The 13,957-nt window shown below is 39.3% G+C and overlaps 1 protein-coding gene and 1 long non-coding RNA gene across 2 annotated transcripts; both read left to right on the forward strand.

The window, feature by feature from the left end:
- The first annotated feature begins 3,291 nt into the window (after window positions 1–3,291).
- On the forward strand, window positions 3,292–4,647 carry LOC133312205 (uncharacterized). Its single transcript, XR_009751650.1, has 4 exons — window positions 3,292–3,379; window positions 3,677–3,753; window positions 3,851–3,917; window positions 4,349–4,647. It is a non-coding gene; the product is annotated as an uncharacterized LOC133312205 (long non-coding RNA).
- Window positions 4,648–10,439: 5,792 nt separating this feature from the next.
- LOC133312204 (sugar carrier protein C-like) lies at window positions 10,440–12,271 on the forward strand. The gene is made up of 4 exons (XM_061513372.1): window positions 10,440–10,548; window positions 10,668–10,993; window positions 11,080–11,709; window positions 11,810–12,271. Exons 1-4 carry the CDS (start codon window positions 10,440–10,442, stop codon window positions 12,269–12,271), a joined length of 1,527 nt encoding a protein of 508 aa, XP_061369356.1.
- Window positions 12,272–13,957: the final 1,686 nt, after the last annotated feature.

The raw sequence follows: 13,957 nt of genomic DNA on the forward strand, positions 1-13,957 counted from the left end.
AGCAGTTTATCCGGCCAAGTGTGTCCCCGTGGGGAGCACCAGTCATATTTGTTAAGAAGAAGGACGGTAGCATGAGATTGTGCACTGATTACCGTCAGTTGAATAAGGTTACCATTAAGAACAAGTATCCTCTCCCTCGCATAGATGATTTGCTTGATCAGTTGAGGGGTGCTTGTGTCTTCTCAAAGATTGATTTGAGGTCGGGTTATCATCAAATCCGAATTAGGCAGGAAGATATTCCGAAGACTGCCTTCCGATCTAGATATGGACATTATGAGTATCAAGTAATTCCATTTGGACTCACTAATGCTCCTGCGGTGTTTATGGATTACATGAATCGCATATTTAAGCCGTTTCTGGATCAATTCGTGATTGTGTTTATTGATGATATCCTGATATATTCCAAGAGTAAGGAAGAGCATGAAGGTCACTTGAGAACTGTGTTGCAAATTCTCAGAGAGAAACAGTTATATGCAAAGCCTTCTAAATGTGAGTTTTGGCTTTCTCAAGTGCAATTTCTGGGTCACGTTATCTCTGCTGAGGGAGTAGCAGTTGATCCTAGCAAGATAGAGGCAGTTGTTGATTGGGAGAGACCCAAGACAGTAACAGAAATAAGAAGTTTTCTGGGTTTGGCTGGTTATTACCGGAGATTCATTAAAGAATTTTCAGCCATGGTGTTGCCATTGACCCGTTTGACCCGGAAGGATACTCCATTTGTTTGGACACAAGAATGTGAAGAATGCTTTCAGAGCCTTAAGGAGAAACTGACGACCGCTCCGGTGTTAGTACTTCCCGACCCGGAAGGTGAATTTGAGCTATACAGCGATGCTTCCAAGAAGGGATTGGGATGTGTGCTGATGCAAGATAGGCGAGTGGTAGCTTATGCATCGAGGCAATTGAAACCGCATGAAGAAAATTATCCAACCCATGACCTTGAGCTTGCTGCAATTGTTTTTGGGTTGAAGCAGTGGAGGCATTTCTTGTATGGAATGCAATTTGCAATATTCAGCGATCACAAGAGTTTGAAATACTTGTTTGATCAAAAGGAGCTGAATATGAGACAACGACGGTGGACCGAGTTCCTAAAAGACTATGATTTTGAATTGAAATATCATCCTGGCAAGGCTAATGTTGTAGCTGATGCACTGAGCCGTAAATCTGTGAGCATATCAAGCATGATGATTAGAGATTATGATGTGATAGAGAGGTTCAGAGATATTCAATTATCTAAAATCTTTCCATGTAAAATTTGTGGCTTTGAAATCACGAGCATTGAGAATGAACTGATGACCAGAATCAAAGAAGCCCAGCTGCAAAATGAAAGTGCTAGACGACTAAAAGGTCAGAGTGGTGTATCCTGCAATGATGAGGGTATACTATTATATCAGGGTCGTGTAGTTGTACCTAGGCAGTTGGCGGAAGAAGTGATGACAGAGGCTCATAAGGGTCATTTTACAGTTCATCCGGGAGCTACAAAGATGTATCAGGACCTAAAGATGAATTTCTGGTGGCCTGGTATGAAGAAAGATATTGCCGAATTTGTCTCTAAGTGTCTCATTTGTCAGAAGGTAAAGATTGAGCATCAAAAGCCTTCTGGTATGTTACAACCTCTGGATGTTCCTGAATGGAAATGGGAGAGTATCTCCATGGATTTCGTAGTGGGATTGCCGCGAACACAGGCTAGTTATGATTCTATATGGGTGATTGTGGATAGATTGACAAAATCCGCACACTTTTTGCCAGTTCGGGTAGATTTCTCTGCGGAGAGATTGGCTAGGCTCTATGTGAAGGAGATTGTGAGGCTTCATGGGGTGCCTGAAAGCATTGTTAGTGATCGGGACCCGAAGTTCACTTCTCGCTTCTGGGGAGCATTGCAGGAGGCTCTTGGCACTCAGTTGAGACTGAGCACTGCTTATCACCCACAGACGGATGGTCAGACTGAGAGGACCATTCAGACGTTGGAGGATATGCTGAGGGCTTGCACCCTGGAGCAGGGTACTGCATGGGATCGATATCTCCCACTGGTTGAGTTTTCATATAATAATAGTTTCCATGCTAGTCTGGGTATGGCTCCCTACGAGGCCTTGTATGGTCGCAGGTGTAGGACACCTACTTGTTGGTCAGAGGTTGGAGACACAGAGCGGTTTGGATTGGATTTTGTTCAGGAGACTACTGAGCAGATCAAAATGATTAGGGATCGTCTGAAAAAGGCTCAGGATCGTCAGAAAAGTTACTATGATCTCAAGCATCGACCTCTAGAGTTTGAGGAGGGAGATCATGTGTTCCTGAAGCTGTCACCGGTTACGGGTGTGGGACGAGCCCTTGGAGTGAGGAAGCTGAGTCCGAGATTTATTGGACCCTACCAGATTCTTCGTAGGGTGGGACCGGTTGCCTACCAGCTTGCCTTACCTCCGCAATTAGCAAATTTACATGATGTGTTTCATGTTTCTCAGCTGAGGAAATATGTAGCTGATCCTTCTCATGTGGTTCAACCTGATAATGTTGAAATCCGGGAGAATTTGAAGACTCCTATTGGACCACTGAAGATACTCGAAAGAGATGAGAAGAAGCTGAGAAATAAATCTATTCCTATGGTGAAAGTCCAGTGGGAAGGAAGGACGCCTGAAGAGTCCACTTGGGAGCGGGAAGATGAGCTTCTCCGGCAATATCCTGAGTTTAAGGACAGGTACGTTCTTGATTTTGCGGACAAAATCGCTAAAAGGTGGGGTGACTATAATAGCCCATATTAATTAATTAGGAAATCAAGTGTAATTAATTAATTAAACATGTTTTACTGGGTGAAATTAAGTATGAGGCTTAATAATAAAATGAATCTGAGTCACTTTGGAGTTAAAAAGTGTACTCAGTGAAAATTAAGGGGTATAAATGGGTACTGTCAAAAGTACCCAAAATATAAAAATAAAAATAGTAATATTCCTAGAATAATATTCCAGACTTTTGGGTAAAGTTTGGTAATTATTGGAGTTAAATAGATAGACGAACCAATACCCGCTTAGAGCCACTTAACCTATGTTAAGTGACTTAAGTCACCAAATGACCCCCATTTCCCACCCAGCCCGTCGACGCCAGAAAAAGAGAAGAAGAAGAGAGAAGAAGAAGAAGAGAGAGGAGGAGAGAGAGAGAGAGAGAGAGAGAGAGAGAGAGAGCAAACCCAACCGATTGGAGTGATTCAAAAGCCTAAACCACTCTAAATCTTCCCCTCTTTCATAATCCTAGCTTTGTTTTGAGTGGGGAGCATTGTGGAGAGGGATATTGCCTCTCAAAAATTCGGCCCTTTGGAGAAATTTGGGGTTTTGAGAGTTTCTACCTCCATTGAAGCTTGAGGAGCCATCAATCCTTGGTTGTGTGACCATTGGTGGTAAGATTCTAACCCTTGAACCTCATGATTCCTTGAAATTTGCATGAGTTAGGGTTTGTGAATAGTAAATTGGGATTTTTATGAAATGTAGTTGAATTAGCTATGTTCTAGGAAGAATGGAGCTTAGAGCATGTTATGGAAAATGCTAGGAATGTCATTTAATCGGTGGAAATGAGCCTAGATAGTCATTTGATAATTGTTCATAATATTGGAAAATTCATGCTTGGATTGGTTAGTATTCTAGCATGTTGAACAATTAGTGAGTTGAATGATTGATTGGATCCTTGTGATGTCTAGGATTGAGACATTTGGACCAACCGTGAGTGATCAACCATTGGAGCAAGCTATGGAGCTTGAATAGCTCATTGGAATTGGTAAGCTCATACTTGTGTTGTGCTTTGAATTGAGTAATTGATGGTTGATTGTGAAATACTCTTGGATGCAATGTTGATTGCATTACACCATGTGTAGGTGTATGTTTGTAAAAGTTGATTGCTGAAACTGTTGGTGAAGAACAAAGGTTGACTGAAGCATTGAGGTAAGCCTTCGGACCTTGGGTGTAATTCCCTTGACTGTTCTACCAAGCCCTGAAAGGGTGGAGGTTGTGATTGTGTATATAAATGCAATAAAATAGTGTAATGCTTTGTTATACGTATGTGTATGCATTTGGTGTGGCATAGGATGGTGTTTCCCTATGTTGGTATGTGGCATGACGATGCGTAAATCATACTTGGTAGTTAGCTGGCCAGTAGGACTATTTGCATCTGAGTTTCCTTAGGACAGCTTGAGAGCTCGAGGGATTTCTCCTGGAGATGTATTGCACTTTGCATAGATATGTATTTACTGCATTATTATTGTTATTGCTATTACACTGATATGGAACTGTGGGGTGGAGAGATGCTCCAAGGACCCCTGGTTTACTGGATATATTCGTATATCTCACCCCGTGTTGTGGGGACCCCCTTTCAGGTAAGGATGCTGCAGGAGCCTCTGGTGGCAAGTGGCCATACCTAGATTATGCATGAAATATGGCACTTCTTTGAGTTTATGCATGCCTTTTGTAGTTGACATGTATAGGATTTTATTTTGAAAGCCCATGATCATTTGTATATCTTGATTCATTGGATGAACTTAGCCTATGCTCATGCCTTTGGTTACACCTTTTGTTGATGGGAGCCAAGGGAATGATCATAGTGTTTTGTAAGCTAAGTTCTATGATTTGTAAAGGATATGTAATGTAAATGATGCCTACTTGGAATTCAATATATGCATGCTTGTTATGTATTGAGTTGTTGAATTGGTTGGGCTGAAAATCAATTAGGTACCCTCTTCGTTTAAACTGGTAAACGATGAGAAAACAAAGGTCATGCTGTCCAAATTCTAGCTAAATCTCATGAGGAGAGGTTGGATGAGTGCTAGGATTTAGTTTTGGGGCATGGACATTTGGGGTTTGTAATGGGGATGCATTTTCCCCTAGGCTTGGACTTGAGAAATGTGGGAATTGGAATTCCCTGGCAGCGCGCTTAAGCGCCCAGGAGCGCGCCCAAGCGCCCTGCTGCCCCTGCGAGTGCCAATGCATTCTGCCTCCTCGCGCTGGAGCGCCCAAGTGGGGGCTTAAGCGCCCAGGATTGCGCGCTGGAGCGCCCTGGCTCGCGCTTAAGCGCCCTTTGCTGCAGAAAGTTGTGATGCTTACTGCCCCCTCGTGTTTTAGCGCCCAGGGTGGGGCTTAAGCGCCCAGGGTTGCGCGCTTGAGCGCCCTGGTCCGCGCTTAAGCGCCCTTCGCCACTGAAGGAGGAGATGCTTCTGTCTCTGCGCGCTAAAACGTCCCAGTGGGAGCTTGAGCGCCCAGGCTAGCGCGCCTGAGCGCCCTGTTGCGCGCTTAAGCGCCCATCCACACTGGAAATACTGATGCTTACTGCCTCCGTGCGCTTAAGCGCCCAGATGGAGGCTTTAGCGCCCGATAGCGCGCGCTTGAGCGCCCGGTAGCGCGCTGAAGCGCGCTGGGCCTGTGACCAACACTCTCTTGTGTTGCTTCAAATGGTCCTAACTTGGGCTACAGTGCTCCGATTTGAGCACGGTTTGAAGCCACAGGTAGCTAATGAAGAAACCTACAATATAGTAGAAGTATTGAACTAAACAAGAAGTAAATTAATGGTTTAAAAATGGGAAATGAACATGATGTTAAGCTTAATTTATCTGTTTCCGCAAGGTAATATGGTTATGATCACGAAATTGGGTATTATAAGTTCGGTACGTTTTAAAATGAAAAATTTATCCGGATTTTAATGGAACCCATGTGATTGTAACTGCGCTTAATATCATAATGCGATGTTAACAAACCGGTTCTAGAACGGGGTGTTACACGGACAACCCTGATGGTTTATACAACTCAAATCTAAACAACAATACATAATCAAATGTGGCATGGACAATCCCCATGCTCTCCAAATAAGGCAAGAAGGCCAAACATAATCTCAACAACAGCAACATAGTAATAACAAGCTAAAGGCATATCATCAGCAAATATAATCCAGCATCCAAACATATAATCATAATAGCAGACATCTAACTCAGCTCCGGCCTCCTGGCGCTAGAGGTCTCAACCCCGCATTACCTGAACCTGAAACGTGTGCCTCAAACGTGGGGTGAGATCTCTAAACAGAAATCTCAGTAAGACAAGGGGTCCTCAAGGATCTTCCACCCCAAGCTCACTTACATGTGCAATATAAGTTCTAAAAGCAGTAATTCAATATCAGTTCAAAATTCAGTGCAATGCAGCAGATAATCATGTCATGTGTGTTATATCTATCTACTGATCAGAGAAGTGCAGGAATACGTCTATTACCCACACAGTACACGCTCGTGCTGTACCCGCCCCCAGGACCACCCCATGGCTTCCTGGCTAGGCGAAACACCACATAGATATCATAAGCATTTTGCACTTAACAGCTCCATAGCATTTCAATAAAACAGTACATGAAAACAAATCATGCATATAAACCATTCTCCATGGAACAAACAATGGCTAAGCCGAGGACACGAAAGCTTACCTTGCAAGCTAACTATCCAAGCCAAGAGTCCTCACCAGCTCAAAGCCCACAAACAACACAATCACAATCTGTTATACAGTAAATAATCATCAATAACCATTCACCAAGGTTACATTAAGTGATTAAGGCTTTCCATCTCATTTTAAGTCATTTCATGTTGTTTATGCAGGAGGTATTCGAATACTCCTTGAAGAGTATTCGAATACTCCATGCCTCCAGAAAGTATTCGATTACTTTCACTAAAGTATTCGAATACCATGAGGTATTCGAATACCAACACCCCAAGTATCTGAATACTACAGTATCCGAATACCAAAACTCACTGTATTCGAATACTCTCCAGTATTCGAATACTTCTTCAAAGGTATCCGAATACTTTTCTTCCCAGAAAAGTATCCCAATACTCCATCATGGAGTATTCGACTACCAGAGGACAAGTATTCGAATACTATACGAAAAGTATTCAAATACTTCTCCATTAGAATGCATAAATTCGATCAGACTTCTGCATAATCCCACTTTTAAGGGTTCAAACGTGATTTGGAGTCCAATGACTCCATAAATAGATATTCATTACCATGTTATGAACTCAGAAACACAATCCTTTACTCAAATGGTTAAATTTTCTTTTTTTAAAGGATTAAACAAGTTAAACTCATCAAAACATCAAGGCTATGATCATGGTATACCTTAGGCTTCACAAACTCAGAAAAAGACTCCTCCTTAGAGCTTCCAACACAGTCACACAACACTGACTTCTAAGGCCCACGAATTTGACACCTCAAGGTGGTCTCTTTCTCCACAAAGCTCACAACTTGGAGCTCAAAATGCCAAGAAAATGGCTATACTCACACAACTCAGAAACACCACCCCATAATCCTCACAAGTTCTAAAACGAAACTCAAAAAAAGGTCCCCTACTAACACCCAAGGCAAGCCCTCACTCACACAAGGTGATATGGTAGAGAAACAAGGAATACAAATGGTTTCTTGAAGCTTTTGCTATGGAGGAAGAAGGTGGCAAAGGAAGAAACTGACCAGCAGCCAAAGGGGGTCCAAAAACTCACGTAGGAGGTTTGCACTCTGACCTAGGGCATTGTGCCACTAGCTTATATAGGCCCACTTAAGTTAAAACACACAGTAATAACAAAAATAGCTACGCCTAGCATTTTAATCTCAAACTTTAGATTATGAACCAACTTATTTTTCTAGGATTTATCATATTTTTTATATTATTTTTCGCAGCACCTTTCCGGTACGCGCTTTTACATAGCCAGTGTCAGTGCTGGCACCAGTTCTCATTATTGTAACTTCAAAATTTGAAATCACAGTCCTATATATTATTCTAGGAATATTCCCACTCTTATTATAACTTTGCGGGATTCTTGATCGGTACGCATTTATACCTTGTAGCAGAACTGGTATCTGCACTTTTCATCAGAAAAACGACTTTCAACATTATTAAACACTTACCATAATTATATAAGTCTTCTCATAATTATTGGGATCAATTATAGAATTATTTTCTAATTTCTCACAATTAATTAATTAACTTCCTTAGTTAACGGTGCGAGTTCTTACACTGACAGAAGAAGAAAATATTAAATTCCACGTAAGCCAAATAATCTGGAAAATTAATAAACATGTCTTAATTTGTGTTGCAGTAGCATAGAAGACTCGGTGCTATTGTAGCACTAAAAGTATTCTCCCTATCCTGATTGTTGCTTGATCAATAATTCCGTTTGAATTCGTAATGCAAATGATTAAGTTGTTTCATGAAGCCTTATTCAATCTCTATTTGATAATACTTTATTTAAATTAGCAAATCCTCGTAATTATCTTAATGGACAATTCATAATTATCCTTATCCACTTAACCTCTTAAATTCAAAATTTAAACTTTAAATTAAAATTCATTTTTATCATAACTTTTAATTTAAACTTGAATTCAAAGTTCAAAATTCAAATTCAAATTAAGAATTACACGAAAACTCATTTTGACCCAGTCAACTCCTTAACTTACTAGAACACATGACCAGTGTTCTATCTGTATAATTATCCTTATCCACTTAACCTCTTAAATTCAAATTTAAACTTTAAATTAAAATTCATTTTTATCATAACTTTTAATTTAAACTTGAATTCAAAGTTGAAAATTCAAATTCAAATTAAGAATTACACGAAAACTCATTTTTACCCAGTCAACTCCTTAACTTACTAGAACACATGACCCGTGTTCTGTCTGTATATGACAGAGATGTCTAGCCAAGGGCTTGTAGGTCAATATTGGATCTAGTGCTCTCTCTAGATACCTATGAACTAGGTATCTTGGAGATAGCAAATCACGGTACACAATTGCGAGGCCTTAGCCAAAAATGGGGGTGGTATGTGTGCACTGTAATTGCATAAAATATATTAGAAAGAGATTAGTCATACATATGATCTTTAGCTCCTATTTATAGTGTTTACCGTAAGGTTTGAACCATTTGGACCTTCTTCCTCTGGGCCTGCTCTGTTGTTTGCGGGCAACTTAGTTGCCCCTCCTCTATTGGGCCTTCCAAGCATATGGGCTTTATATAGATCCATAACATCCTGAAACTCTATTGGGTCTTCTAACACATTTGGGTTTATTAAGGGAGAAAATTTTAAGCACTAAAACCCAAATGGGGCGTATGGTTTATGTGGGCTTAAGAGTCTCACTCGAACCTAATTCACTCATGATCTTACTTAAACCAAATTATTCAAACCGAAGAAGTGTTACACTGCTAATATCACGGCCACTACTTAATATGATATTACTCATTGATTTAAAACAATCATGACAAACAACCAGCAAGTGGTGCAGAACTTTATAAGAAAGTTTCAATTAGAAGTAAAATCCAAGATTTACTACTGAAATCAGCAAAACCCAAGCGTAATCACTTTTAGAGTACAGAAATCATTATATTACAGGTTCATTTATGGCCTAACTCAGTTTAAAGCTGAAAACTGCAGCTCCTTAAAATGCAATTATCTCTGTGATGCAAATCCTCAAATTTAATGCTGTCAGCCATCATACACCTCATAATCACAAACTAGTCTTGCCATTTCATAAAAAATTGTAAGTGCAAGTCTCTTCTAGCCGCCTCTCAACTTTACCATATTGTTGAAATTGTTAGTTTTCCAAATTTGTGTCACTTGTCAGTTGTCAATAGCATATTACGTACCAATATCTTAATGAACTTCTTTTCTATCATGAACAAAGGACAAGAAATAAGCTGCAATCGCATGATAATAGAAAGCTTGCTATGTTAATGTACAAAATGCTGAACTAAAGTGCCTTCTCCCCTCGAAATAAGCCAAAATACCATCTACAAATACTGGAACTTTTACGAAAACACAAGACAAAGGAAAACAAACAATGATTTTATATATATGGAAACCTCATCTGATACAAATAACTCGACTGAAGGAGATGAAATAAACATAACAATTTAGCTCAAGCAATTAAAGTCTATGTCAATTCCCTCGTTAAGATTCTAGACATATAAACAAAAACTCCAGAAACATCAACGGAAAAGGTATATAATCGCCTACCCTGGGTTGAGGTGGTAGAAGGTACAGCGAGTTTGGAAACTGAGGTGGCACCAAAAGTGGCAGAAATCATGAATATTACCTGGCTAAGAAATCCATTCTTATCACTTTATTATTTGTTAAATGTTTATCCTTGATAGTTGATATCCTCAAGCGGTTTTGTCCGTTATTTACCTGGCAGAAATCATGATTACCTGGGAAAAATCCTCGATTCAAGGAAGCAGGTATCAACTAATGATGGATAAGAAAGACTGATGCTATTATCTAATTTTAGGACCTTGTAAAAAATATAAAAAAAAAAAACAAAAAAACAGTACAACGTTGCTATTTTTGTCGTCTTTCTTCTCTTGCAAGCTGCTGTAATGTCTTCTTAATTAAGTTACTTGTCCAATAAATATAAGGCTCAACCCAAAAAGATCTAGCAGTGGCGCCAGGACAAATGGAAGTTCCAATAATATATCCGGGAAAGCTCACTCTTAGGGTTGTTGTGACTTGTGTCATGGCAGCCACTGGTGGCTTAATTTTTGGTTATGATCATGGGGTTTCAGGTAAATCCAACCTTGTTGTATTAACATAAATTAAAACATTCTTTTTGTTACCTTGTTTGCATCTTAAAATGATGAAATTAATTTCTGATATGGGAATTTTAATGTGTCCGCGTCCATAGGTGGAGTGACCTCCATGGATTCCTTCCTGAAGCAATTCTTTCCATCGGTTTATAAACAGGAGTCTAGCATGAAACCTTCTTCAAACCAGTACTGCAAATTCAACAGTCAGATATTGACATTGTTCACATCATCTCTGTATCTAACTGCTCTTGTTGCCGGTCTAGGGGCATCCAGCATAACCCGATTGATGGGAAGGCGCGCAACTATGATTATTGGTGGAATGTTCTTTGTAGCAGGTGCATTGCTCAATGGATTAGCTGAAAGCATGTGGATGCTTATTGTTGGAAGAATGCTGCTTGGTTTTGGCATTGGATGCGCTAATCAGGTACATTTTCTTTAAAGCTCGTCTGGGTGTAGTGTGCTGTATATGATTCTTGTCGTGTACTGATCAAGAACTTCATTTGATTACAGTCAGTGCCAATCTATGTCTCAGAGATGGCACCTTATAAATACAGAGGAGCTCTCAACATGTGCTTCCAATTGTCAATCACTATAGGCATCTTTGTGGCCAATCTCTTCAACTACTACTTTGCAAAAGTACTTAATGGTCAGGGATGGCGTTTAAGCTTGGGTCTTGGTGCACTCCCAGCTGTTATTTTCGTCATAGGCTCAATTTGTCTCCCTGACTCACCTAGTTCCCTTGTTGAACGCGGCCGTCTTGAAGATGCAAGGAAAGAGCTTGAGAAAATTCGAGGCACAAATGAAGTTGATGCTGAGTTTAGTGATATAATTGCTGCTAGCGAGGCCTCCAAAAAAGTGAAACATCCTTGGAAAACATTGAGGGAAAGAAAGTATAGGCCTCAGCTTATTTTTGCCATATGCATACCCTTCTTCCAGCAATTCACTGGTCTGAATGTGATCACATTCTATGCTCCTATACTGTTCAGAACAATTGGTTTTGGAAGCACGGCTTCTCTCATGTCTGCTGTTATCATTGGCAGCTTTAAACCAGTTTCAACCTTGGTTTCAATTCTTCTTGTGGATAAATTTGGAAGGCGAAGTCTTTTCCTTGAGGGTGGTGCTCAAATGTTGATTTGTCAGGTACCGTACGTACAAATTACATATTTCCTTTTTCGTTTACTTGGTCTTGTTTGTTAGTTCTTGCCAACTATTATTATACCATTTATGTTTTTTGTCACAGATTATCATGACAATTGCTATTGCTGCTGCATTTGGCACTAGTGGGAACCCTGATAAATTGCCAAAGTGGTACGCAGTTGTAGTTGTGGGTGTCATATGTGTATATGTTTCAGGTTATGCTTGGTCTTGGGGTCCCCTAGGGTGGTTGGTACCTAGTGAAATTTTCCCCCTTGAGGTTCGATCTGCAGCTCAGAGTATCACAGTTTGTGTCAACATGATCAGCACATTCTTCATAGCCCAATTCTTCACGTTAATGCTTTGTCACTTGAAGTTTGGTTTGTTCATCTTCTTTGGGTTTTTTGTGGTGATCATGACTACATTCATCTACAAACTTTTTCCGGAAACAAAGGGCGTCCCAATTGAGGAAATGGCTGTAGTGTGGCAGAAACACCCTGTCTGGAGAAAATTTTTGGAGTCAGACAAAAGCATTCAAAAGGGCAAGGAAGATTCTACTAGATGTTGATTATATGAGTGTTCACCAATTAAAAATTTTATTGGCCTCAATTGACAAGTGGATATGTAGTGCCATACATGTCAAGGAAAGCGGAGAAGACGGCAGATTCAGTAGAAACAAGAGGAGGCCCAATTACTTGGAAGAGTTCAAGATCATAGGCCTGAGACATAATCCCAAGATATACAATTACGACTAATGGGTCTTCTATTATATCTTAGGATAATAATCTATTTCTTTGTCAGATTTCTCAAATTTACCGTTGTTTTTCCCTTTTGTGTGAAATTCAGTTGCAAAAAACTCTTGTTGGTGATAGTATATAATAGAGATATGGTAATGACATATGCATGGAAAAATCACAAAACCCTTCTCCCTCTCCAATTTTCTCTCTTTACCTAAATTTCTCTTTTCTTGTCTTCTCCCTACTCGTTTTCCCTTATATTCAGTTGATCTACCTATAGTTTGGTGTTGTCATTTTGACTCTCCCTTGTTGAACCCTTAAAGGTTATTGAAATGAAAATACTTGAGTTTTGATGATAACAAATTGATGATAACAAATAGTGAAAGAATACTAAGACAACACACAAAAAGCAAGGAACAAGTCCAAGAAACAAAGCCAAAGCTAAAGTCAAAGCTTTCGAGTCAAAATGAAGACCTAGAAGCTGAAAGTGTGAAGAAAAGAGAAGTGAAGTCAAGGCAAGCTTATATAATTAGGATTTTAGAATTAAGTATGGAAACTTAGAGAATAAAGAAAACTGAGCTCTCACGTTAACAAATCCTTTCGAAATTCAAAAAACATGCATTAAAGTTATAATGACTCTATTAGGTAAATCTTAATTAGAGATTTAAATTAAGGATTTAAATGTAATAATTAGATTCAGAGCGTGATTTCGAGTTTTTTGACTGTAATCATGACTAGGTCATGAATAGTGCTTTCTACCGGATATTCTGCATTACTGTGTAGCAACTGGTGGAGCTTAAAATGAACAAAATAAGTTTAGAGACCTAATTTGGCAATTCTGATGCCAAATATGAGTTCATAATAAAAAATTGTATAGTCTGGAACTTTCCGTGAAAATCTCGTGAATAATGTTTCTGCCGAATATTTTGTACCGCTGTTTAAGCAACCAGTAGAGTCCAGAACTAAATAATTGATGAAATAAGAATAAGAAAGTCAAATATATGACAAACAAGTCATAATAGACTCAAAAATGATAAGTTTATAAGTTTTAAGTTTTCGTATGCAAACGGTGCACAATTAGTGATTCACAGTGCATTTCGTCAAAAACGGTGCAGAAACCCTACTGTGAATTAAAAATACTATTCCTTAGGGAATAAAATTAATATAAATAAGTTCAAAAAAATAAAAATATGTTCGTAGCTTTAAGTGAGTTCCGGGTTAATTAAGTGAAAGTAAGTGAGCGAAAAATAACCGATAAAATATTACACATCCTTATAAACTTAAGTTTTCCAAAAATTTACTATTCATTTTCAGCAACCCTTCTTCTCTCTCTCCTGGTCGACAGTCCTCCATGGGTGGGGTTTGGGTTTCAAATTCTTTTCCTTGAATTTTCACACAAACAACAACCAAAATACAAAGTGTCATACATGAAAGTTTAAGTAAAAATCATGGTGAATCCATTCCACCCATTATTTTGGGCTGAAAGTGCTTGTATAAAAAGTTCTCCTCTCTTCCCA

This window comes from Gastrolobium bilobum, unplaced genomic scaffold, assembly GCF_033153095.1.
Source record: "Gastrolobium bilobum isolate Gb01-03AN ecotype WA unplaced genomic scaffold, APGP_CSIRO_Gbil_v1 utg24297, whole genome shotgun sequence".
NCBI classification, from domain to species: Eukaryota; Viridiplantae; Streptophyta; class Magnoliopsida; order Fabales; family Fabaceae; genus Gastrolobium; species Gastrolobium bilobum.

Bases quoted from the DNA above. Each gene is read 5' to 3' on its own strand.
- LOC133312204 (XM_061513372.1), top strand. From the start codon at position 10,440: ATGGAAGTTCCAATAATATATCCGGGAAAGCTCACTCTTAGGGTTGTT. The intron at 10,549-10,667 runs GTAAATCCAACC...CCGCGTCCATAG, and splicing joins TTATGATCATGGGGTTTCAG to GTGGAGTGACCTCCATGGAT. The intron at 11,710-11,809 runs GTACCGTACGTA...TTTTTGTCACAG, and splicing joins CTCAAATGTTGATTTGTCAG to ATTATCATGACAATTGCTAT.